The following is a 27,842-nucleotide window of genomic DNA, read 5'->3' on the forward strand; positions in this document are numbered from 1 at the left end:
GTGTGTGTGTGTGTGTGTAGATTTCCATGAACCAGAGAAGCTGCTGGGTTACTTTCCATGGGGTCACAAAGAGTCAGACACAACTGAGTGACTAACACTTCCTGGTTTGTATCTTCTGGCCATTTCCCCACAACTCCTAAATGATGTATTCAATGCCTACTCAACATCTGCACTTATAGGCCCTATAGAAATCTTAATAGTACATCCTTCCTCAGTGCAGATTAAGCCAACAACAACAATAACAAAAACAAATGATAATCTCTCTGATTCTTCTCTTTTTTCACTCTCCCAACTAACTCACTCTATTTTAAAATATATCCAGAATTAAAACACTTCTATTTTCATTGCTACTAACTCATTACCCTCATCTGACTTCTTCAAAAATTCTCACCTCTAAGCTTATATTACCTGCTAACTGATTTCCTTTTTCTTCTCTTGTTTTCCACTAGTGTGCTCTTATCACAGTAACAAGAGAGAGTCCACTGAACTATGTACATTAGATCAGCCTCTTTACCATTCTGAACTCTGCAACAATTTTCATTATGCTCCAAGGTAATTCCAAAGTTTATAGAACATGTTTCTATACATTTAATGATTTGCTTTAAATCTCCAGATTTGCAGAAAGAACGAAGGGACGGAGCCAAAGCGAAAAAAAAAAAAAATACCCAGTTCTGGATGTGACTGGTGATAGAAGCAAGGTCTGATGCTGTAAAGAGCAATATTGCATAGGAACCTGGAATGTTAGGTCCATGAATCAAGTCAAATTGGAAGTAGTCAAACAGGATATGGCAAAAGTGAACATCAAAATTCTAGGAATCAACGAACTAAAATGTACTGGAATGGGTGAATTTAACTCAGATGATCATTATATCTTCTACTGCAGGCAGGAATCCCTTAGAAGAAATGGTGTAGCCATCATGGTCAACAAAAGAGTCTGAAATGCAGTACTTGGATGCAATCTCAAAAATGACAGAATGATCTCTGTTCGTTTCCAAGGAAACCATTCAGTATCAAAGTAATCCCAGTCTATGCCCCAACCAGTAACACTGAAGCAGCTGAAGTTGAACGGTTCTATGAAGACCTACAAGACCTTTTAGAACTAACACAGAAAAAAAGATGTCCTTTTCATTATAGGGGACTGGAAGGCAAAAGTAGGAAGTCAAGAAACACCTGGAGTAACAGGCAAATTTGGCCTTGAAATACGGATGAAGCAGGGCAAAGGCTAATAGAGTTTTGCGAAGAAAATGCACTGGTCATAGCAAACACCCTCTTATAACAACAGAAGACTTCTCTACACATGGACATCACCAGATGGTCAACCCCAAAATCAGATTGATTATATTCTCTGCAGCCAAAGATGGAGAAACCTATACAGTCAACAAAAACAAGACCAGGAGCTGACTGTGGCTAAGATCATGAACTCCTTATTGTCAAATTCACTTTTACATTGAAGAAAGTAGGGAAAACCATTAGACCATTCAGGTATGACCTAAATCAAATCCCTTATGATTACACAGTGGAAGTGAGAAATAGATTTAAGGGACTAGATCTGATAGATAGAGTGCCTGATGAACTATGGAATGAGGTTTGTGACATTGTACAGGAGACAGGGATCAAAACCTTCCCCGTGGGGTGGGGGGGGACTGCAAAAAAGCAAAATGGCTGTCTGGAGAGGCCTTATAAATAGCTGTGAAAAGAAGAGAAGCAAGAAGCATAGGAGAAAAGGAAAGCCATAAGCATCTGAATGTAAAGTTCCAAAGAATAGCAAGGACAGAAAAGAAAACCTTCCTCAGTGATAAGTTCAAAGAAAGAGAAAAACAGCAGAATGGGAAAGACTAGAGATCTCTTCAAGAAAATTAGAGATACCAAGGGGACATTTTATGCAAATATGGGCTCAATAAAGGACAGAAATGATATGGACCTAACAGGAGCAGAAAATATTAAGAAGAGATGGCAAAAATACACAAAGATCTTCATGACCAAGATAATCACGATGGTGTGATCACTCACCTAGAGACAGGCATCCTGGAATGTGAAATCAAGTGGGCCATAGAAAGCATCACTACAGACAAAGCTAGTGGAGGTGATGGAATTTCAGTGGAGCGATTTCAAATCCTGAAAGATGATGCTGTGAAAGCGCTGCACTCAATATGCCAGCAAATTTGGAAAACTCAGCAGTGGCAACAGGACTGGAAAATGTCAGTTTTCATTCCAATCCTAAAGAAAGGCAATGCCAAAGAATGCTCCAACTACTGCACAATTGCACTCATCTAACATGCTAGTAAAGCAATGCTCAAAATTCTCTAAGCCAGGCTTCAGCAGTATGTGAACCGTGAACTTCCAGATGTTCAAGCTGGTTTTAGAAAAGGCAGAAGAAGCAGAGATCAAATTGTCAACATCCCCTGGATCACAGAAAAAGCAAAAGAGTTCCAGGAAAAAAAAAATCTAATTCTGCTTTATTGACTATGCCAAAGCCTTTGACTGTGTGGATCACAATAAACTGTGGAAAATTCTGAAAGAGATGGGAATACCAGACCACCTAACCTGCCTCTTGTGAAACCTATATAACGGTCAGGAAACAACAGTTAGAACAGGACATGGAACAACAGAGTGGTTCCAAATAGGAAAAGGAGTCCGTCAAGGCTGTGCATTGTCACCTGCTTATTTAACTTATAAGCAGAGTACATCATGAGAAATGCTGGGCTAGAAGATGCACAAGGTGGAATCAAGTTTGCCAGGAGAAATATAAATAATCTCAGATATGCAGATGGCACCATCTTTACGGCAGAAAGTGAAGAGGAACTAGAAAGCCTCTTGATGAAAGTGAAAGAGGAGAGTGAAAAAGTTGGCTTAAAGCTCAACATTCAGAAAACGAAGATCATGGCATCTGGTCTCATCACTTCACAGGAAATAGATGGGGAATCAGTGGAAATAGAGTCAGACTTTAGTTTTTGGGCTCCAAAATTACTGCAGGTAGTGATTGCACCCTTGAAATTAAAAGATGCTTACTACTTGGAAGGAAACTTATGATCAACCTAAATAGCATATTAAAAAGCAGAGACATTATTTGCCAACAACGGTCCATCTAGTCAAGTCTATGGTTTTTCCTGTGGTCATGTAAGGATGTGAGAGTTGGACTGTGAAGAAAGCTGAGCACCGAAGAATTGATGCTTTTGAACTGTGGTGTTGGAGAAGACTCTTGAATGTCCCTTGGACTACAAGGACATCCAACCAATCCATTCTAAAGGAGATCAGTCCTGGGCGTTCTTTAGAAAGACTGATGCTAAAGCTGAAACTCCAAAACTTTGGCCACCTCGTGTGATGAGTTGACTCATTGGAAAATATTCTGATGCTGGGAAAAATTTGGGTCAGGAGAAGAAGGGGACGACAGGGGATGAGATGGATAGATGGAATCACTAATCAATGCACATGAGTCTGAGTGAACTCCGGGATTTGGGGATGGACAGAGAGGCCTGGCGTCCTGTAATTCATGGGGTTGCAAAGAGTCAGACACGACTGAGCGACTGAACTGAACTGAATGATTTGCTTTTTCACCTTCTTTGAATTCTGGAAACTCATCAGTTGCATCACCCCTAGGCTGCCTTATTGTTCCTCAAATAGTAACAAGCAAAAAATTATGTTATAAAAATAGCAATGTGGACAAGAGTATGCAGGAATATATGTATTTTATGTATTGCTGTTGTTGTTAACTTGTTCAGTCATGTCCAACTCTTTGTGACCCCATGGACTGTAGCACACCAGCCTTCCCTTTCCATCACATTTCCTAGAGCTTACTCAAACTCATGACCATCGAGTTGGTAATGCCATCCAACCATTCCATCCTCTGTTTTCCCCTCCTCTTCCTGCCTTCAGTTTTTCTGAGCATCAGGATATTTTCCAAAGAACTGGCTCTTTTCATCAAGTAAGTAAAGTATTTGAGCTTCAGCATCAGTCCTTACACTAAATGTTCAGGATCGATTTCTCCTGGGATTGACTGGTTTGATCTTGCAGACCAAGGAACTCTCAAGTCTTCTCCAACACGACAGTTCAAAGGCATCAGTTCTTTAGCACTTATTCTTCTTTATGGTACAACTCTCACATCCATACATGACTACTGAAAAAATCATAGCTTTGACTAGACAGCCCTTTATCAACAGAGTAATATCTCTTTTTTTTTTTTTTTTAATATGCTGCCTAGTTTTGTCATAGGTTTTCATCCAAGGTACAAGCATCTTTCAATTTTAATTTTAATTTCATGGCTTCAGTCACCATCTGCAGTAATTTTGGAGCCCAAGAAAATAAAATCTATTACTATTTCCATTGTCTCCCCATCTATTTGACAAGAATTGATGGGGCCCGATGCCATGATCTTTGTTTTTTGAATGTTGAGTTTTATGTATATCTCAAACAAATCACTTATCAAAATTAAAGAATAATTCTATAATTGGACCAGCGTAACTTTTCTCTTCATAGGCTATAGCCTTGAAATTTGCTGAAATTTCAAGTGTTTTTAAGTCTAAGTATCCTGCTTTAATCTCCAGATTTCATCTCTATAAACTCTATGTGCTGAAATATTAAGATAGCTTTAATAGTTCATTTAAATTCCTCCAAATCATAAATAAAAATTATTTGAAAAGTTTGAATGATTTAAATGGCTTATGCTTTATTAAAAATGTTCCACAATTTTTCTTAGTCCTCTTACAAATTAATATATTCAATTTTAATTTTATCATCCTTATATAATAGGCATGAACAAAAAGAGAAATTCTTTTTTTAATGTTTAACTGCGAAAAGTAATTTTTCTTGCACTGTGTGGCCTCTTGATAAATTCTATGTATATTATTTAATATATACAAAAATGCTTGTGAGGTAGTTTTATATTTAATTTGAGTTTTCCTTTCTTTGTGGAATGAACTTTTCTTGCTGGTTTATTATGCTATCCATGAAAATGAAACCAATTTTTCTTAAGACATTTTATTTTTAAATACACAACTAACATGTATTATTCATTTTTATAAATTCATTTTATTAATTTATCTAACAGAATAAAGAGAGAGGTCAGATCCTATTTAAGACTGGCCTCCCATTGTCCAATCAATAACATATTTTTTTAGCAAAATCTGAATCAATATACTATGATTCCCCTTGATGACAGTTTTCCTAGTATCCACTGTTAGCTTGATTGTAAAAAACTGACACATGGGCTTCCCTGGTGCCTCAGATGGTAAAGAATATGGCTGCAAATCAGGTGAGTTGTGTCTGCAATATTCCCTGGAGAATGGAATGGAAAACCACTCCAGTATCCTTGCCTGGTTAATTCCATGTAATTAGCCTGGCAGACTACAGTCCATGGGATTGCAGAGTTCTACATGACTGAGCAACTAGTACACAGCACACAACAATCAACCACAGTGCTTTCTCTCACATTCCAAACAAATCATACAGCAACAGACAGCTAGAATATAGTTCAATTCAGTCACTCGTGTCTGACTCTTTGTGACTCCGTGGACTGCAGCAGGCTAGGCCTCCCTGTCTATCACCAACTCCCAGAGTTTACTCAAACTCACATCCATTGTGTCAGTGATGTCATCCAACCATCTTATTCTCTGTCATCCCCTTCTCCTCCCACTTCAATCTTTCCCAGCATCAGGGTCTTTTCAAATGAGTCAGTTCTTTGCATTAGATGGCCGAAGTATTGGAGTTTCAGCTTTAACATCAGTCCTTCCAATGAATATTCTAGAATAAATGAAGCCAAAATTCCTAGGACCTAACATAAACTTTCCATTTGTTGATTCAGCAAATACTTATTGAGTATCAACTATGACAGGTACTTTGTGAACAAGAAACTCAAGTCTGATTTTCTGAAGGGTTATCAGGAAAGAGGTAAAAACAAATAAACTATTACTAACCAAGAAAGCAATATATGAAAGTGCTAAGAAGACACATTTAAGGTGAGATGTATTTAGTTTAAAAAAAATGAGTTAGTGATGCCATGATAGGGCGAACATCTTCCAGGCAAACAAGGGCCAAAAAAGATGTGTGATGGGCAATTGTGCCCAGGAGGTAGGAATTTATTTCTAGCTTTGCTTAGAATTGTCAAGATATCACAATGATAAAAGTAGACCAATGTTAAATCAGTTTTATTGTTGCCTTTAATTATCTATAGACTATGCTTCTCCTTTCATTGCTTACCCCTGAGAAAACTGTATCACCACTCTCTTCTCTTGGATACCACAGTTTCTAATCCCCAGAATCAGCTGGTACAAATGTACTAGAGACAAAAGAAACCTGACATGCTCAAGAAACACAAGATATGTCAGTGTGTCTGTAGTGTCCTTAGAGCTGATAAGATATCAGTTCAGAGGAGTGATCATGGGACAGTTGTAGGGTCTTGTAGGGCAGGTATACTAAAATTGTGTTCTAACTATCTAAATCTCTTTTTAAAGTAATTAATTAATTAATTTTGGGCTCTACTGGGTTTTCACTGCTGTGTGTGGGTTTTCTCTGCTTGCAGCAAGTGTGGGCTACTCTTCACTGTGATACACTGGCTTCTCATTGCGGAGCACAGACTCTAGGTGCATAGGCTTCAGTAGTTGCTGTGTGTAGGCTCTGGAGTGTGGGCTCAGTAGTTGTGGTGCATGGGCTTAGTCGCTCCTCAGCATGTGGGATCTTCCAGGATCAGGAATTGAATCCGTGTCCCCGGCATTGGCAGGTGGACTCTTACCTTCTGCACCACCAGGGAAATTCTAAGTGTCTAAATCTTAAGTTCGATATTAATTGATTCATACTGCTAAATTCTGTTTGCTGAATGGAAGTTATGGCAGCAGTTAAGCATAAAAGTTAGAATAATAATGAGCAGGCTATTTCAAGTGTAGGAGAAAGTCTCTGGTGATGTATTTTAGGGTTTGATTATAGAGATGTGTTAAAACACACACACACAGATTCAGGATATGGTTTAGAATGAGTGAAAAGGACATCCTGAGGAAATGAATGTTAAATGCAATGCAAAGTAGAGAATTAAAAATGATTCTAGGAGGTAGGTCTGAACAACTAAGTGATTAGTAGTGATATTTACTAAAAATTGGAAGTACAGGGTGGGGGAGACTTGGGAATTTGAAATCTTTCATTTTGGAAATGTGAAATTTTAAATAACTATTGAATATCTAACTAGAAATGTCAAGTACTTAATAGGGTATTTGAATCTATCTTTAAGGAAAACTTTAAAGCTAGACATACATAATCAGAATTCATAATTGACTCCCAGATAGTATTTAAAAGTAAAGAAGTAAATGCTATTTTCATCTGATGCCCCAGGTCATTGCAACATCAGAAAGTAAAAAGAATGAGCAATTATTGAGTAAGAGAGGCCAGATTGTGTCAAAGGCTGCTGAAAAGCCAAGTAATATGAAAACACAAATGACAGCACTCTTTGGAGTGATCATGATTATTTCAAAGAACTTTTATAACAGAAAGATGATTCTGACTAAGTAGATTTAGCAACTATAAATGATGACTACATATTTTTGCTGGGGAAAAAAGAATAGGGAACTGGAGTAGTTGGTCAAAGGAGTATGAGATATTTTGTTTTGCTTTAGTATGTCTGAACCAATGAAAATTTGTAGGTTGCTTGGAATTATCCAACATAGAGTAAAATTCGTAGTAGAAAATGTAGAAGGTGTAATTGCAGTAGAGAAGGTTCAGTATAAGGAAAGATTGGAATAAAACCAGAAGCACTGTGATCAACCCTTTTTTAAGGCAGAAACACTTGATATACCGTAGCAAAAATAAAGGCTTTCAGAATAGGTTACAACATTTCCTCCATGTATTTTACTTGACCAAAGGTAGTAACATGAATGTATGAGTTTGTGCATGTGCAAATACTTTTTTAAATTAACAATATTTTGACTTAAAAGTTGCTGAAATAAAAAGATTTTGTATTTTCTTAACGTTGTAACTTAAACTGCGAATGTCATAGTAGGTCAAATGACCATGAAGCTAAATAATATTTAAGATACATCTATTAGATTTCAGATGTATATATTGTTTGTGCATTTCTGCTTTAAAGACACTGTTTGAAAACGGGTATCTTTTGAAGAAGAATAACTTTAATATACAGCTTTTAAAAATTCTTATACTCTAGTATTATGGAAAAAACTATTTATTTGATAATGACATTCTATAATCATTAATTAATCATATGGCAAGCAAATCAAAGAGAAAAAAATAGGAAAAAATGAAGAAGTAACAAATACTGGTAATCAGTCAGCTCAGTGATCTCTATTCAAGTTGCTCGGTAATGTCCGACTTTTTGCAACCCCATGGAGTACAGAATGCCAGGCTTCCCTGACCAGCACCAACTTCCAGAGCTTGTTTACTCATGTCTATCGAGTTGGTGATGCTATCCAATCATCTCATCCTCTGTGGTCCCCTTCTCCTCCTACCTTCAATCTTGCCTAGCATCAGAGTCTTTTCCAATGAGTCAGTTTTTTACATTAGGTGGCCAAAATATTTGGAGCTTCAGCATCAGTCCTTCCAATGAATACTCAGGACTGATTTTCTTTAGGATTGACTTGTTTGATCTCCTTGCTGTCCAAGGGACTCTCAAGAGTCTTCTCCAACACCGCAGTTCAAAAGCATCAGTTCTTTGGCATTCAGCTTTCTTTATGGTCCAACTCTCACATTCATACCATACATGACTACTGGAAAAGCCATAGCTTTTTGATTTATTTATAACTACTCTTTTCCCATTGATTCATTCATTGTCATTTTCCTTGCTTTTAATTAGTGTTTTTGTTTTTTTAGTTGTGGCTATAATTTTTATAGAAAAACAGTTTTTGTGTTTCTGGTATCTCATCAGTTGTCACACATTCAGTGGGACAAATGGTTGAGGAACTCTCCCCTCTTGTATTGCTGTAACTAACATTAACAAAATACTTTGGAATAAATTTCTTATAACTTTGCATAGAGATAATTAATTCTTATAGGACAGAGGTAATATATGTTTCCTTAAGTTAAACTCTTGTGTCTCCTTGTTATTTTTAAAATTTTAATTTTCTGATTATAAATGATACTCCTCTAAACCTAGGTCATATTTTGTTATCCACTGCAACCTGTTTGCTTTTTTTTTTCTTTCACATTTTGCTACAGAAAATATTTATACACATAGACATTACTATTTATTTATGTTAAGAGTCAGTAGGTATGCTTGTTGGAAAGTTTTGAGAAATGATTCTCCTTGTTGCCTCAAAAGAAATAAACAATACCAGTTCTAAGACATGAAACAAAGTCTATCTGTATATCTCCAAACTTTTAAATAATTTCTGACTGTGGTAAAAGTGAATTTACCTGAAGACTTTTGGTGTGATCATACATACAACTGTATTTTTTGAGAGTACCATGCTTCTACTTACTAAAATATCTCATTAGAAAAGAACATACCAAAATGGATACCTACATATACTTTTAAAATGCATCTATAACAAATAAATATATATGTACCTATTACAAAGATCCATTCTACTAAATTAGTTAAAACAAGTGGAAGCAATAGTTACAAAATGTTAAAACTTTTGTGTGTGTGTGTGTGTGTGTGTGTGTAGCAACATGTTCTTATATTGTGTCTTTAAAAAAGGAAATATAGAAAATAAATGAATCAAACTGAGTAGCCTCCTTGTGATATGTATATTGTACACATAATCATCCATTCTTTAAAATGAAATTTCCATATTTTTCCAATTCCTTTGAAATTATAACTCCCCTGAGTATCTAAGAAAACATGAAAAATATTATGCAAAATTCTGTTCCTTACTTATTTAAAAAGATAATAGAAGTAATTCACCATTTCTTAAAGTATATCTCAATTATGTATTTCTTTGATTTGGCCTTTTCCTCCTGTTCTTTCTATAGCTAAGTTAATTGAATTTATTTCAGTATTAGCAATTCTACTTCAATAGAGAGTAAAATAAGCATTATTGCTTCTGAATTTTTAAAATGTCTTTTCTTCCATTCTTTTCTGAAGCTCATTTTGTCTGCCACTGTTCTCAATTAAGATCCATAGCCTCTACCAAAATTTGCTTCTTCTTTTTGTTTTTATAATCCAAATTAATATAATTTATACTTCATAATAGCATGTTAATTTTGAATAATAAAGAATATCAGGACATAAGAAATAACTTCTATAACATTATAGACTTAGTAACAAACGTAAGAATGCAGATTGTGAGACATGAGGAACTGAAATATGGTTAAGTGAAGTTGGTTAGTTGCTTCATGACTATATTAATAAAAGCAAACTCTTACTGCAGTCTACATTTATGCTTTGGCTCTAATCAATCTTTTAACATGCTTTCTTTTCTGCTAAAACTTCCATCATTGTGTTTACTTTTCTTTTTACTTTATAATTTCTGTGTGTGTGTGCACTCACTAAATAGAAAAAGAAACTGCTAACTATATAAAAACTTATAGGTTATTTAGTTTAACTTTACCTTAGAAGTACATATCCCCCCCCTTTTTTTTTTTTATTTTAAAGATTGCTAAATCCCCTTTGACCTTGCATTCTTGTCTTGGTCAGTAGTTTATTATGTTTTGCTTAATAATACTATAAGCAGCTCATATCTGGCCTTCCGAATATTGGTCTGTCACTAACATGAAATGTTTCATTTAAATCTATAGGAATTATAAAAAGATAAGTCAAATTCTTCTCTCAAATCTCCCTGAAGAATCAGTCCGAGGACTATTTCTTTTTAAAATAAACCCCTAACACACTAGGAAAATGTAGCTTCTTCTTCCTTTAAATATTTTTAGTATTTTAAAATATTACTTATTATGTAAGTTTATGTAAATATATATGAGTCTAGTGATGAATCTGCCTGCAATTCAGGAGACCCTAGTTTAATTCCTGGTCAGGAAGATCCTCTGCAGAAGGGAATGGTACCCACTCTATCTAGTATTCTTGCCTGGAAAATTCCATGGACAGAGGAGCCTGGCAGACTACAGTCTATGGGGTCACAAAGAGTTGGACATGACTGATTGACTGACACTTTCACTTTCAAATATGTGTGTAATATATATAATGTATAATATAAAAAGCAGTATAATCACATATGTAATGTAATAAGATACATAGTATATACATACAAGTCAACTGAAGGTTAAAAAAAAAAAAAAACTCCATACATTAATCACTGTCAGAATTAAGAACAAAATCTGTATTTACTGGCTCTAAAACCCATCAAGAAAAATGTGTCTTCTGATCAACATATGGCTTTTCTGAAAAACCTTAAGATGTTTAGCAGCTTTGAAAATTCATATAAAGGCTGGAAAAATTTAGATTTAATTCAACTTTTTAAAACTCTGATTGGACATTGAGGTAAATAGGAAACTAACAGCAGAAATAAACATTGCACTTATTTCCCACCAGAGAGAAAATAAACAGTATCAAACGCAACTAGAGTAGTTTGAGTTATACAACTTACTGGAAAGATGATTATCATGTTGATTCTCAATTTACTCATTTGTTAAAAGATAATAATGTTTACTACATAGGGATATTATAGACATTAAATGAGATAAGTTTGGTGACTAAAGAAAGAAAAAAAATGTATGTTAGTTCCAATTCCCTCACTCTTCCTTTCCCAGCGTTTTCTATAAGAATCTTCAGAATTGCTATATTCAGAATATTTTAATGATCTTCCAGTTTAGACAGTAAATAAGGAAAGAACATATACTCACAGTAGAAATGTCTCTGTATATGTTCATATCTAGCCAGCCCAGATTTGGAGGAAAACTGGATTTTTCACTAGCTCTATGACTTTGAAAAATCACTTCACTTTTTTGAACCTGTTTATCTCTCTGCAGATTATCTTGCAATTGTGCTTTTTAGGATTGGAAATATTGTGTGGAAAGTGCTTATAAAGGCATGTAATTAATTAATATTATTTATGGAAGTGATAAAGTCTCCTATATCTAAAGACACATTTTTTATGAAAATAAAATATGTTTTACTCTTTCCTCCTGCACATCTGTTGCTTGAAAATATACATAAACTTATGCTTGTAATGCTCCCAGTTTGAGAGATGAGGAATGGAAAGTAGATAAATGCTGTATTTATGTCTATCAGGCAGTGTGATAAAACATGAAATTCTTTACTAGTTAGTTTTAGGAAAACCCAATAATAATTTATTTTCTGATGTTATTAAATATTGCTTCACTAATCAAAGTAAAGCAGTTGTACCAATCAGAATTAAAAACCTATGTGTAATGCATAGGCTTAGGAACAAGCCAATAGAATGTACATCTTTGTTCTGACATTACAGTGAAGAAGATATAAAAATATATAGAGATGTAAATGTAGGAGGAACTCCCACTCTTAATGACAAAAGACTGGACTAGGAGTGTATGAACAAAAGCCATATTGTGAAAAGATGGGACTCTGGTCATGTTTTGTGCCTCCTCTGGTATGTGTCCTATTATATATGATGATTTTTGAGCACCAGTTTGACTCCAAGCTCTGTACATTTCAACAAAAAAGCTGAAATGGGTGGGCAGGATCAAAGTGAAGAATTACCACATTATCTATCATAAGTTAATGGCTATCTACTTGTTTTGGCTACTCGTGATCATTGTCCATTTCTATTCAGAGAGGTGTCCACGCTCTGAAAATATCTGGTATCAGAACCTATCTGGGATTTAGACAAATCCAGTGCATGGCTTTACAATCCATTCTTTATCAAGCTACCAAAATGCCTGTTCAGTTCAGTTCATTCGCTCAGTCGTGTCCGACTCTTTGCAACCCTGTGGATGGCAGCATGTCAGGCCTCCCTGTCCATCACCAACTTCCAGAGTCTATTCAAACTCATGTCCACTGAATCAATGATGCCATCCAACCATCTCATCCTCTGTCATCCCCTTTTCCTTCCACATTCAATCTTCCCCAGTATCAGGGTCTTTTCAAATGAGTCAGTTATTTGTGTCAGGTCACCAAAGTATTGAAGTCTCAGCTTCAACATCAGTCCTTCAAATGACTATTCAGGACTTATTTTCTATAGGATGGAATGGTTGGATCTCCTTGCAGTCCAAGGGACTCTCAAGAGTCTTCTCCAACACTATAGTTCAAAACCATCAATTCTTCAGCATTCAGCTTTCTTTATAGTCCAAATCTCACATCCATACATGACTACTGGAAAAGACAAAGTTTTGGCTAGACGGACCTTTGTTGGCAAAATAATGTCTTTGCTTTTTAATATAATGTTTCTGCTTTTTAATATGCTGTCTAGGTTGGTCATGACTTTCCTTCTGAGGAGTAAGTGTCTTTTAATTTCATGGCTGCAATCACCATCTGCAGTGGTTTTGGAGCCCCCCAAAATAAAGTCTCTCACTGTTTCCACTCCTTCCCCATCTATTTGCCTTGAAGTGATGGGATTGCATGCCATTATCTTTGTTTTCTGAATGTTGAGCTTTAAGCCAACTTTTTCACTTTTCTCTTTCACTTCATCAAGAGGCTCTTTAATTCTTCTTCACTTTCTGCCATAAAAGGTGGTGTCATCTGCATATCTGAGGTTATTGATATTTCTCCCAGCAATCTTGATTCCAGCTTGTGTTTCTTGCAGCCCAGCATTTCTCATGATGTACTCTGCATATAAGTTAAATAAGCAGGGTGACAATATACAGCCTTAACATACTCCTTTTCCTATCCGGAACCAGTCTGTTGTTCCATGTCCAGTTCTAACTGTTGCTTCCTGACCTGCACACAGATTTCTCAAGGGGCAGTTCAGGTGGTCTGGTATTCCCATCTCTTTCCGAATTTTCCACAGTTTATTGTGATCCACACAGTCAAAGGCTTTGGCATAGTCAATAAAGCAGATAAGATAAATTTGCATAATTCATTTAGGTGGTATTTCCAAAAATTTTCTCTTTCCTTTTACTTTATTTGAGCAACCAAATTAAATACAATTATTACTTTATTCATAAATGTTCATTTAAATCCCAGTTTTGGCACGATATTTTGTTTTTCTTAACTTTCCATTTTTAATCTGTGACCCTACTTCCCTCTCTCTTCACTTTTTACTAACAGGTTATGCTTGTGTATTGTTTCCTGATTTTCTAATTCCCTATCTTATGTTTTCAGTATTATGTGAATTGTTGAAAATGTCGATGATGATTTGGATTCAAAAGGGCAGGCTCCTAATAAACCTCATACAAAATGTACACCCCCCAACACACACAATTTTATCTATCATTTCAGAGGGCAGAGCCACCTTCAAACTTATATTTGGATACCCTGAAATGCTAGACACTCTGAGTTAACAATGCTATTCATGTATGATTTCTCAACATTAGAAGTTAATTTACAGACACAAGACTCTGAATCAGGGAAAATTAATCATGTTTTTTCTTATAAGTTGAGTGAACTTGATATTTTATCATATTACCTATGTCCTGCACAACTCATCAATAAAATGAGGTGGGTCGTACATCTGGTGTGCGGATTTTCTTTAGCTCCAATTCTAAAGATTTCATAGTCCCAATTGCCAAATGCTGTTTATTCACAATTCTCTGCCATTCAGTAATATATCTTATCCTTCTATAAAGGCTTGAAATCCCATGATTTGAGCTTTTAAGAATATTCTAGGGAGATATATTTTTCAGAAAATGATCATGCTATTGTATCTTACATTAGTAAGCTAGATACTAGACAGACAGGTAGTTAGATCAATCATCAAAACAGGGAAGTGGAGAATTAATAATTGCAATATTCTAAAAATCTTTACAATATTCTATTGATATTAAGTACTTTACATATATTATCTAATTTGAGCCTCATAAAATTTTTGTGTGGTAGTATAATTTGATTTGATAAAGAAATTAAACTTCAGAGAAATTAACATTCCTACAGTCATATAGGCATTATTCAGTAAGTGGCAGAACCATCACCTATCAAATAATAGTAAAACATTGGCTGTAATATTTAATTTTAGCACAGAATTTTTCAGTCAGTCTTAACTATGAAAACAGCGTCTAATTACCTGAGGTGGAAGCAGCGGCAGTCTTATGAAGGCCAGAAGCATACTCAAGTCATTGCATCTCCTCTGCATGTCATATTTGACCCACATCATTAATGCATGGAAGATGGTTTCTTCATCGGGAACATTGACATCATCACTGGCCAGGAGTTTATGGAGCTCCTCAGCTGGAAGCAGTAGAAACTCTTGATTTCTTATAACTTCCATTATGTTTTCCTAGAGGGAGAGACATAGTTTGGCATAAATTTGGCCTCAGTTTTATTTAGCTAGCAAAGCCTCCCAGAAAGAAATGAGAAAAGTAGTCAATAACCTTTGATTTCATTATAACATAATCCTTGAGACGTAATCCTTCAGAAGCTAGAAGCTGTTAAGATGAAAGCATTGCAATTGTAACTGAAGTGCAAATGTATCTGAGAGAGCACAGATCTTGTAATAACTGTAGGATTATAACATTGAGCTTTGTTATGCAGGCAGAATATACTAAGTGATTAAATGTTCAAATTTCAAGTGGACTGCTATGTAAGATTTGGTGAATATGAAAAAAATAGTATTTCAATTTATTAAAAGCTTGACTATATATCATCAATCAGAAAGTAGGAATAAAATTACACAAATCTAGCACTATAAGATGCATCACTGTTTACTCAAAAAGGAAAAAAGAGAACAGAGCATAGAAAGTCACAAAATCCCATATATTTCACCTTCCCAATAGCTCTCAAACCTCTCTCCTGACAGTTTCTCTGACTTAATTTAGATTTCCATTTATTTTATAGCAGATTGCTTCCATACTCACTAATGACTCTGCCTGACTCTATCCTTAGCTTCTCTAGTGGTCCCACTGTATTGTTGTGAGAAGGATATTTCTAAAACATAAATATGCTCTTGACACTATTATAAACTTTTGTTGTTGTTGTTTTTTGTTTTTTTTTTTTTTTTTGCTTCAAATCTTTTGGTTAAGCATATTGGTTCTTTATGACCTGACCTCTTCCTGATTACGTTTCCAAACTTGTTGGCACTTCTGACACAAAATTACTCATTAGATTTGCCTTATTCTCACTACATTGCTTAAAATGGCTATTAGCCAACTTTGTTGTCCTAATTGCTTTCATTTTTCAAGATTCAGTTCAAAAACTAAATATGGATATGTATATAACCATATATATATAGATATGGATATCTATATCTCTCTCTCTACACACACACACATATATATATATACATATCAAGAGCTCTCTGTTCACTCCCATTTGATCTGGCTGCCCTATCTTATATGCATGCACAGTGTATGGTACATGACATATCAGTTACCAAAGTGCTGTATAATTTTTGGTGTACTTAGGGATCTTATCACAAACTTTGAGTTCCTTGAGACAAAGACTTTGAATTAACTTTTTATATCTAGATTCTGGAACATAGCCAGTGAATAGTACAGATTTATTGAATAGATATATTTATGATCTTAGAGAAAAATAAATTTTTAGATAGTGAACTTCAGTGCAATGTTTTTCAAACACTTTAAAAACTGCTTGTTGAAAATCTTGCATTTCCTCACAGTGTCTTATGTGTCTAATAAATGTAAGAGAAGACAGAGATTTGACTGTTGGCCTTTATTTTTGTTCCACATTCCTCCTTGTCTCCTGAGACAACCCCAAGGAAGATAACTAAGACTTCTCAGATGATAGTTTTAAAGCTGCAAAGGTGGCAGAAATCTCGAAATGATTTTTTTTTTTAATGTAAAATCTGAATCAGTGCACTTCTCTTCCCCAAAAGCCTTGGTGACTTAGTGTCCTGCTAAAACATAGCAGAAGAGGCAGCAAGTGCTGATTCATCTGTTTGTCAGAGCAAATTCAAACCTGTTTGCTCAAGACCTGACCCATGTTGTGAATGTGTTCTTAGAATCAAATCCAAGGCTTGAAGGGCCTTCAGCTATCACAAAAGCAAATCAACTTTTACTTTCAGGTCTTTAGCTATTTTTTCTTACATTTGACCTCACAGAATAGCTGATTTCATGAAGTAATTTTGCTCCATGTGTTTCCTGTGTGCCTAATACAATACTGTGAAAATTCAAAAATCTTTATAGTAAAAGCTATGTTTTATCCAGTAGTAGTAGTAATGTTAGTGGCTTGATTGTGGCTGACTCTTTGCAACCCTATGGACTGTAGCCCACCAGGCTCCTCAATCCTTGGGATTCTCCAGGCAAGAATACAGGAGTCGGTTGCATTAATGTTTGAGAACTGGACCATAAAGAAGGCTGAGAGCTGAAGAACTGATGTTTCTGAAATGTGGTGCTGGAGAAGACTCTTGAGAATCCCTTGGCCAGCAAGGGATCAAACCAGTCAATCCTAAAGGAAATCAATTCTGAATATTCATTGAAAGAAATGATGCTGAAGCAGAGCATACTTTGCCCATCTTATGTGAAGAGTTGACTTATTTGGAAAAGACTCTGAAGCTGGGAAAGATTGAGGACAAAAAGAAAAGGATGGCAGAGGATGAGATGATCTGATTCTATCATTGACTTGATGGACATGAGTTTAAGCAAACTCTGGCAGATAGTGAAGGATAGGTAATCCTGGCATACTGCAGTCTGTGAGGTTTCAAAGAGTCAGACACAACTGAGCAAGTGAACAACAGCAACAAAATAGAACAGAACCCACCTGTCAATGCAGAAGACATAAGAGATAAGGGTTTGATTCTTGGGTCAAGATGATTCCTGGAGGAGGGCAAAGAACCCACTCTAAAATTGTCACTTGGAGAATACCATGGATAGAAGAGTTTGGCAGGCTATAGTCACAAAGAGTCAGAAATGGCTGATGCAACTTAGCACACGTATGCACGATACCTATTTACTAAATGAGCCAACTGTGTGCTCTGAGATTTAATGCCACCAAATTTCTCTAAAGAGCTGCAATAAGATAAATAAATTTCCAAAGAATCTTTGAAAGACTTTTGTTCATCTATTATTCCAGTTACTTAAAAATCTATGCCTCTTTTAAACTACACGTGGAACTGTATAGCTAGACCATCAGTGTATAGTGAGGGGTACCATAAAAATCAGTTCTGTGAAACTTTTAGCAGTGCCTATCATAAAGACATTATTCAAGGATTTCATTGAACAATTTTATGGTGTACTCTTATGATGGCCCTTGGGAGAAATTTCTTTCAAATTTTAGTAGCAAGAATACTTGCACTTCTCCTATGTAAATTGGTTTGCTTTTATCATGGATGTTGTAAATTGTGAAATTGATCAGATTCATCTTTTTATTTGGCTTCTAAAAAACTTTGAGTCAAATTGAAATCTAGCAGAGAGTAAGGCTATAGCCCTTTATGGTTTGATTTCTTTTTCAGACAGCTCTGGTAATAGCGTCATTTAATATTACTACAGCATTTTTTTTTCTTACATCTAATCTAGATTGCATTCTCATAATTTTGTATCTGCATAAATTATACTATATCTTTAGGAAATAAGAAATATTGTTTTTAAATATTGCTATAAATAAACTATACATTGGAAGAAAATATTGAATATTACTGAATTCATTATACTGACACATAGATTATATTGTTTTATTGTTGTTGTTTTTTTTTATTTTTGTTATATATATATTGGCATTCTGAAGTTCTTTTAGATTTTTTTTTCTTTTCTTATCCATCAGGTCTCCTTCCAATAATATCTTGCCTAATATTTCCTGCGTTGTTTGCAATTTAGCTTCTAGAATTGAATAAATTGTGTCATTATTTTTTATTCACTAAAGAAGAAAAAATATCTTTTCACACTAGTTTCCTTACATCTTAGCTAACTCTCTGTTGCCTGAGAAGATCAAGTAATGAGAGACATAAGTACATTTTGAGATGTTTATTTTTTGTATGTTATTTTTATTATAAGTTCACTCAATCATTCATTCTACACAGATTTATTGAACACCTAACATTTATTGCTGGATAATTGTAGTGAGAAGAATGAAATTAATTTTCATAAAATGTTTACCACACATGGGACAGCTAGACAATGTGCAAAGCATGGGAAATGACTGTCCTCGTCTGTAAAAGCTTGTTTTTCAAAAAGACCTGAAATATTATGTAGGAGCATAAATTAGAAAATGAGAAACAGGAAGAAATATTTTCTGACCAGGGGAGACCATATAAACAAAGGTATAGTAACGCATAGATAAAGGGGCAGAGGTAAAAGTCAAGCTGCCAAAAGCCAAGGAATGGTAAGGATTGCCAGCAACCACCAGGAGTTGGAAAAGGCAAGGAAAGATTTTTCCTAAACTTCAGAGAGAGTCGGGCTTTGCCGGCATCTGTATTTCAGAATTTTAGCCTCTAGAATTGCAAGAAAATACATTTTCATTGTTTGAAACTACCCAGTTTTTGGTACTTTGTTATGGGAGCCCTAGGAAAATAACATATAAGAGAAATTCTAAAAATAATTGTGCTAAAATCTCTCACATAAACCTAAGAAAACATGGCAATTATTACCAATCTTTTGGCTAAACTCTTTATTTTATGGAATAATATCTTTAAGAAAAATCAATTTTCTAGGGGGAAGATCTAACTAGCAATTTCTCCAAAGACATATGAATAGCCAAAAAACCCATGAAAAGATGTTTATATCACTTGTTATTAGATAGATGCAAATTAAAACTATAATGAGTTGTCACCTCACACTGGTCAGAATGGCCTTCATAAAACAAACAAACAAACAAACAAACAAATATAACTACACACATTGAATGTTGAGAGGATGTGGAGAAAAGGGAATCCTCCTAAACTGTAGGCAGGAATGTAGATTGGTACATCCACTATGAAGAACAGTATGGAGTTTCCTTTAAAAAACTAAAAATAGAACTACCATGTGACCCAGCAATCCCACTCCTGGGCATTTACCCAGAGAAAACCATAAGTCAAGAGTACACCACACTCTACATTGCAGCATTATTGATGATAGCCATGATGATAGACATGGAAGCACCCTAAATATCCATCAACAGAAAAATGGACAAAAAGACATGGTACATATATACAATGGGTAATATTAATATTAATTTGGCCCATAAAAAGAACCAGAATAGTGACATTTGCAGATATGTGGATGGCCCTATAGATTGTCATACAGAGTGAAGTAAGTTAGAGAAAAAATCATAAAATATCACTTATACGTGGAATCTAGGAAAATGGTACATATTAACTTATTTGCAAAACAGACATAGAGAAATAGAGTCAAAGATGTAGATAACTAATTTATGGTTACCAAGAGGGGAAGGAGGGGTGAGATGAATTGGGAGCCTGGGATTCACTTATATATAGATAAATAATGAGAAGCTACTGTTTATTACAAGAAACCCTACTCAATGATCTGTGGTGACCTAAATGGGAGGGAAATTTATTATTTGTTTTATTTTATTTATTTTATTTTTTATGTTGTTTTTTTTAATATAAATTTATTTATTTTAATTGGAGGTTAATTACTTTACAATATTGTATTGGTTTTGCCATACATCACCATGAATCTGCCACAGGTATACACGTGTTCCCCATCCTGAACCCCCCTCCTTCCTCCCTCTCCATACCAACCCTCTGAGTCGTACAAGTGCACCAGCCCCAAGCGTCCAGTATCATGCATCAAACCTGGACTGGCAATTCATTTCATATATGATATTATACATGTTTCAATGCCATTCTCCCAAATCATCCCACCCTCTCCCTCTCCCACAGAGTCCAAAAGCCTGTTGTATACACCTGTGTCTTTTTTGCTGTCTCGCATACAGGGTTATCATTACCATCTTTCTAAATTCCATATATATACATTATTATACTGTATTGGTGTTTTTCTTTCTGGCTTACTTCACTCTGTATAATAGGCTCAAGTTTCATCCACCTCATTAGAACTGATTCTAATATATTCTTTTTAATGGCTGAGTAATACTCCATTATGTATATGTACTACAGCTTTCTTACCCTAACCCTAACCCTAAACCTAACCCTAACCCTTCATCTGGTTATGGACATCTACGTTGCTTCCATGTCCTGGCTATTATAAACAGTGCTGCAATGAACATTGGGGTACATGTGTATCATTCAGTTTTGGTTTCTTTGGTGGGTATGCCCACCAGTGGGATTGCTGGGTCAGGAAATTTAAAAAAAATAAAATAAAAAGGATATATGTATATGTGTAACTGATTCACTTTGCTGTACAGCAGAAACTATCACTACATTATAAAGCAACTGCTGCTGCTGCTGCTGCTAAGTCACTTCAGTTGTGTCCGACTCTGTGTGACCCCTTAGACGGCAGCCCACCAGGCTCCACCATCCCTGGGATTCTCCAGGCAAGAACACTGGAGTGGGTTGCCATTTCCTTCTCCAATGCATGAAAGTGAAAAGTGAAAGTGAAGTCGCTCAGTTGTGTCCGACCCTCAGCAGCCCCATGGACTGCAGCCTTCCAGGCTCCTCCGTCCATGGGATTTTCCAGGCAGGAGTACTGGAGTGGTGTGCTATAAAGCAACTATATTCCAATAAAATTAATTTCAAATAAAAATGAATAAAATCAGTTAAAAAAAGAGAAATATTAGCTAGCTTTCCCATGACCCAAATGAGTGTCAGGGATAGGAGAAAGTGGTCTGATCTCTGGATCAACTTCTCTTTACATATGTTTCCCCCATCCCCTCTAAAATTTAAAATTTCTAAAAATGCAGAGCAGGGAGAGATAATTCTCTCCCAAGTTATCAGGGGCTAAGAAGTAACACCTTAAAGTTGCTATACTGGTTTTACTGTCAAGACTCTAATCTTTCAGGTTAAAACCAATTTTCCTGGGCTTTTGATTGTTTGGCTTCTGTAAATTTTTAATGCTTGTGTCAAAGTTGCTGCCTAAGCTCTTGAGCACTACCTCAGAGTTCAAAGGGAAGGGATTCATTAGGAGATAGTCACACCTTGTTACTTTACAGATAAGAATCCTGGGACTCAGAGGCACTCATACATAGCCATACCATTAGTCAAGATAGGGATGAGATTAGGAATTCAGTCTTTCACCTTGTTATATTACCTGGGCTATGCATCCTTCTGTTATTTTTTTCTTTTTCTTCTTCTTCTTCTTGTTCTTTCTGCCCATCTAGTTTAGGCTTGCTTACTTACTTAGATCTATGCAACGTTATGCACCCCGATTCCTGAGTGCTTACTTGAATCATGTTTCCAACTCATTCTTGGTATAACTGGATCCCATAATGTAGCCTGGTAATTAGGGAGACTCAATAGATTAGTATTGACTTAGTAAATTGGTCAGGATTTAGATCCTTACCTGACTATCTGCTGGCTGCACATTAGGAATTTAGGTTTCTTAGCTGTTTTTTTTTTTTTTTTTTTATTTGCTAAGTCGTGTGTGATGCTTTTTAAACCCCATGGACTATAGCCTGCCAGGCTCCTCTGTCCATAGGATTTCCCAAGCAAGTTTGGGATATCCTTCTTCAGGGGATTTTCCAGGGGCTGAACCCATGTCTCCTGCTTGGCAGTGGATTATTTACCACTGAGCATGTGGGAAGTCCCTTACCTATAAATGAGGATAAAAATAGTAGCACTACTGTGAGGATTAAGTGTGCTAAGTCGCTTCAGTCGTGTCAGACTCTTGTCGACCCCATGGACTGTAGCCCACCAGGCTCCTCTGTCCCTGGGATTCTCCAGGCAAGAATACTGGAGTGGGTTGCCATTTCTTTCTCCAGGGTATCTTCTCCAACCATGGATCAAACCGGTGTCTCTTGCATCTCCTGCATTGGCAGGTGGGTTCTTTACCACTAGCACCACCTGGGAAGTCCTGTGAGGATTAAGCTTGGAGATTAATATTTTTCTTAGGAAAATACCTGATACATAGCAAGTATTATATAAGCATTAGCCAGTAGCTGTTCTGCATCAGAGCTTACCCTTACTTTTAGGCTTTTACTGGTAGCTGCATTCAAGTTCATAGTTCTTTATCTTCCCTATTTTCTTTACTAATATTCAGTCAACAAACTTTTACCTTTTTTCTATGCTTAGTATGGGTTTAATACTAAGAATAGAAGGACAAGAAAAATAATAAAGAAAAGGATTCCGCCTCCTAATACACTTACTTTCCAATGAGGAAGACAATATGATGTTGAAAGAGAGGTATATACATTTTATGACAAGAGAACAAAATTGAGAGATTTCATGAAATCCAGTGGATGAAAATGCACATGAAATAAAGGAGGCCAAGGAGGAATTTGAGTTAGGAGATACACAATTTTTCTCTATGAATAACAATTTCCAAAACAAGGAAATATTTCTCATAGAACCATAGATTTGGAGAATACTAAATAATGTTTATGTTATCCAGTCTAATACTCATATCATTACTTAGCAGGGTTAAGAAATAAAAATTTCTGTGACTTCACATCATCTCAAAATGGAAGTAATCTTTGAAGTCACTTAATGTGCACAGTACATAATGTTGTGCAATGCTTGCCTTATGATTATGTTCAGCAGTAGGAAATCTACCACTGGAAGAAAGCTTATACTACTGTTGAATAACTGTCAGAAAACTGAACTCATTTTGAAGTAAAATTGTCTTTCTTGCAGTTTCTCACATTGTTTCTAGGGCAAATATATTATTATTGTATTGATTATCATTACACATACTTGAAGGTTAATATTTAATTCTGATTTATGTGTTATAAAGATGAAATAATTATTACTTTTTAATCTCTCTGAATGATTTTAATCCTCAAAATCAGAAAAGTAAGGCAGAGGAGAAGACATAATTTTCACTGAATTTTCTCTGAGATATCTGCTTTTGTTTCCTTTGTTGTGGTTGTTTAGTCCATAAGTCATGTCCAATTCTTTTCTGACCCCAAGGATTGTAGCCTGCCAGGTTCTTCTGTCCATGGGATTTTCCAGGCAAGAATACTGGAGTGGGTTGCCATTTCCTTGTCTAGGGGATCTTTCCTTCCCAGGGATCGAACCCATATCACCTATATTGCAGGCAGATTCTTTGCCACTAAGCCACCAGGAAAGACAACTAAAATGAAAATTTGCCGGTTTTCATAGTTAATTTTTACCACCCACTAAATATGTCTTGGAGAAGGAAATGGCAACCCACTCCAGTGTTCTTGCCTGGAGAATCCCAGGGACGGGGGAGCCTGGTAAGCTGCCATCTATGGGGTCGCACAGAGTCGGACACAACTGAAGCGACTCAGCAGCAAATATGTTTACTTTGTTGATAGAATTTCTTCCCAAAATACTTGAGCAACAAATTTCAAAAGAAGCATTTTATAATAACCCCCAAAATTTATCCAGCATCAAAAATGGTTTCTGGTGGTCATCTTTCAAGTTTATAAGTGGGAAAATATAATTTTGCTATAAGTTCCTTAAGAAATACATGTCTATGACTGGAAGTATTTTCTGAAAAAGTGCTGCTAAAGAGATAAGATGCATTAGAAATTTTGGTAGAAAGATAAATTTTTTTTTTGGTAAGAAGAATTGGATAAACCCTCAATTATAATACTTCCTAATCATGATTTTCTAGGCAAAGATATTTAATTGCTCTGATATATCATCTCTTCACCTTGAAAATAGGTTCTATAACAAACACCTACCTAGGAAACTTTTGTAACTTGCTATCAAGCAAATTAGGGCAAAAAAATAGGAGGAAAAAAATTCCTAAGTCATGCAATACTATGTAAAGTATGCACAAATTTATTTTGGGATGATTCTTGAAATTCTTGATTTGGTCTGCTTCTGCTTCTGAAGACATACTATTCAAGAATTGTAATATGTGATACATATTATCTACTAATTAACTTAAGGAACTGTTTAGAAATCATTTATAAACTTTACCACCAAGAAGGAGCTTCCCAAGTAGAGATAGTGGTAAAGAATCTGCCTGCCAATGTAAGAGATGTAAGAGACATGGATTTGATCCCTGGGTCAGGAAGATCCCTTGGAGGAGGAAATAGTAACCCACTCCAGTATTCTTGCTGGGAGGACCCCATGGACTGAGGAGCCTGATGGGCTACAGTCCATATTGTCACAAACAGTTGGACACAACTGAGCATTTGAGCACACCACTAAGAAAAACAAACCCAGTTAGCTAAACAGGTATACATCCATTTTGTTGGGGAGGAAAAGGTTTGATATTACTATTGTCAAACATGTAATTGCTTTGTAAACTGTGTAACACTGCTTGCATAAATTATTAGAGTAATAGTATTGTTTTTTATAATTATTAACATTAGACACATTTACTCCTTAGCAGAGGCCAAACCTGTCTTTTTCCCCCTTCTTCATAAATTGCCCTGCATCAGTATTTGCCAGGTTTCTTTTGGTGTCTTATAGAAATAACTGAGAATGGCAGCAGCAGGAAAAGTTAGAAGGAAAGTAAAAAATCTCTGGACAGTCTTAATGAAAGCCAGATGTTTGTGTCTGTTCTGCAAGAAACAGTATTGTTGCCAAATTAATCATGAGAATTTAGCCTACATATGTATTCAAACTTTATTTATTTTTATGTTTTTGGTTTCCATTTTCCCCCCCATCTATTTGCCATAAAATGATGGGACCAGATGCCATGATCTTTGTTCTTTGTGTTTTTTTTTTTTTTTTAATTTTTATTTTTACTTTATTTTACTTTACAGTACTGTATCGGTTTTGCCAAACATTGACATGAATCCACCACGGGTGTACATGTGATCCCAAACTTGAACCCCCCTCCCATATCCCTCCGCACAACATCCCTCTGGGTCATCCCCTTTGCACCAGCCCCAAGCATGCTGTATCCTGCATCGGACATAGAATGATGATTCGATTTTTACATGATAGTATACAAGCTTCAATGCCATTCTCCCAAATCATCCCACCCTCTCCCTCTCCCTCAGAGTCCAAAAGTCCGCTCTACACATCTGTGTCTCTTTTGCTGTCTCGCATACAGGGTCATCATTGCCATCTTTCTAAATTCCATATATATGTGTTAGTATACTGTATTGGTGTTTTTCTTTCTGGCTTACTTCACTCTGTATAATTGGCTCCAGTTTCAATCATCTCATTAGAACTGATTCAAATGTATTCTTTTTAATGGATGAGTATTACTCCATTGTGTATATGTTCCACAGCTTTCTTACCCATTCATCTGCTGATGGACATCTAGGTTGTTTCCATGTCCTGGCTATTATAAACAGTGCTGCGATGAGCATTGGGGTAGATGTGTCTCTTTCAATTCTGGTTTCCTCGGTGTGTATACCCAGCAGTGGGATTGCTGGGTCAAATGGCAGTTCTATTTGCAATTTTTTAAGGAATCTCCACACTGTTTTCCATAGTGGTTGTACTAGTTTGCATTCCCACCAACAGTGTAGGAGGGTTCCCTTTTCTCCACACCCTCTCCAGCATTTATTGCTTGCAGATTTTTGGATCGCAGACATTCTGACTGGTGTGAAGTGGTACCTCATTGTGGTTTTGATTTGCATTTCTCTAATAATGAGTGATGTTGAGCATCTTTTCATGTGTTTGTTAGCCATCCGTATGTCTTCTTTGGAGAAATGTCTATTTAATGAACCACCCCAGTATTCCTGCCTGGAGATTCCCATGGACTGAGGAACCTGGCAGGTGAGGTACATGGGGTCACAAAGAGTAGGACATTATTTACCGACTAACACACACACACAAACACACACACACACACACACACACACACACAAAAAGGTGTTCAAAGGCATTTCTTTCATTGCAGCGAAGCATCCAGGCCATCTGATCACATAAGTGTTTTCTGCAACAAATTACATTGCTTTATGAAAATATAAAAATAATAATCCTCTACAACTTTGAAAGAAAAATAAATTTTTATTTCTAGATATTTCTGTCTTCCCTCAACTGGCAGCAGGTTGACTTTTAGAATCTACTTTGATATGTAAGGATGTATATATAGTTTGGTAGTACATAGTCTGTACTTAGAACAAACTGAAAGAAAGTTTATCCTTTTCAACAGCAAACAGGTTTGTGTGTTGTTTTTTTTTCGTTTGTTTGTTTTTTTTTTTTTTTTTTTTTAGGACAAAGCAGGATTGTTTTGTCAACCTAGATTTATATAGTCTTTTGTTGTTAAGCCTGTAAGAATAAATGACTGTTATATGCATAATCTGAAATATTCAAAAAACTGGGGTAAAAATTATGTGTAGGAAAGAAAGCAATTGGTATGGATTTTGCTTACATAATCACATTATTTAGCAGTGAATATCAGCGTTAGCTTTCCCCATACATTACAGTTTTGCAATATTAAGGTCTAAATTGTCTCTACAGAAGCATGTGAAATTTTAATTGTAATTCTGCATTCATGTATGGCTTAATAAAAGGATTTAGACTATTTCCATTCTGAAGTATACTAATTCATAATCAATGTTAAAAAAGTCACAGCAGAGCAACTTCTCTTATATTAATCTATTTAAAAAAAATAAACAGCAGACATAATCATTGTTAAAAAATCAAGTAAAGTTCAAAGCTATAAAAATTCTTCCAAAAAACAATGAAATGGAAATTAATGAAAGATAATACATTACTTTATGCAAAATAATTGAAATAATGAAAGATAATCCTGTTAGTAGTTGTTCATATATGTAATAATTGTCCTCCGATTTTGCCAGATAATAACTTGGCACATGTCATTGATTTATGTCTCAGCAAATAAAATAACCATTAGATGCATCACAACATATATTGTTACATGCAATCATTAAATATACAAATTGGTGCCAAGCATAATTCCACAGAATATTATTATAAATGAGATGCAGCAAAGTGAGACAAGAACTGTTGTGAAAAAACAGAAGTTCACACGTCACACAG

General features: G+C 35.6%; 1 protein-coding gene across 2 annotated transcripts in view; it reads right to left on the reverse strand.

Moving 5' to 3' along the window:
* Positions 1-27,842, reverse strand: part of KLHL1 (kelch like family member 1) — a 537,560-nt gene that overhangs the window by 183,816 nt on the left and 325,902 nt on the right. For both annotated transcript variants that reach the window (XM_068984580.1, XM_068984579.1), the window contains one exon: positions 15,024-15,236. In XM_068984580.1, coding sequence (XP_068840681.1) covers positions 15,024-15,236 — 213 coding nt within the window. The remainder of the gene's footprint in view (positions 1-15,023; positions 15,237-27,842) is intronic.

This window comes from Capricornis sumatraensis, chromosome 12 (assembly GCF_032405125.1).
Source record: "Capricornis sumatraensis isolate serow.1 chromosome 12, serow.2, whole genome shotgun sequence".
Taxonomy (NCBI): Eukaryota; Metazoa; Chordata; class Mammalia; order Artiodactyla; family Bovidae; genus Capricornis; species Capricornis sumatraensis.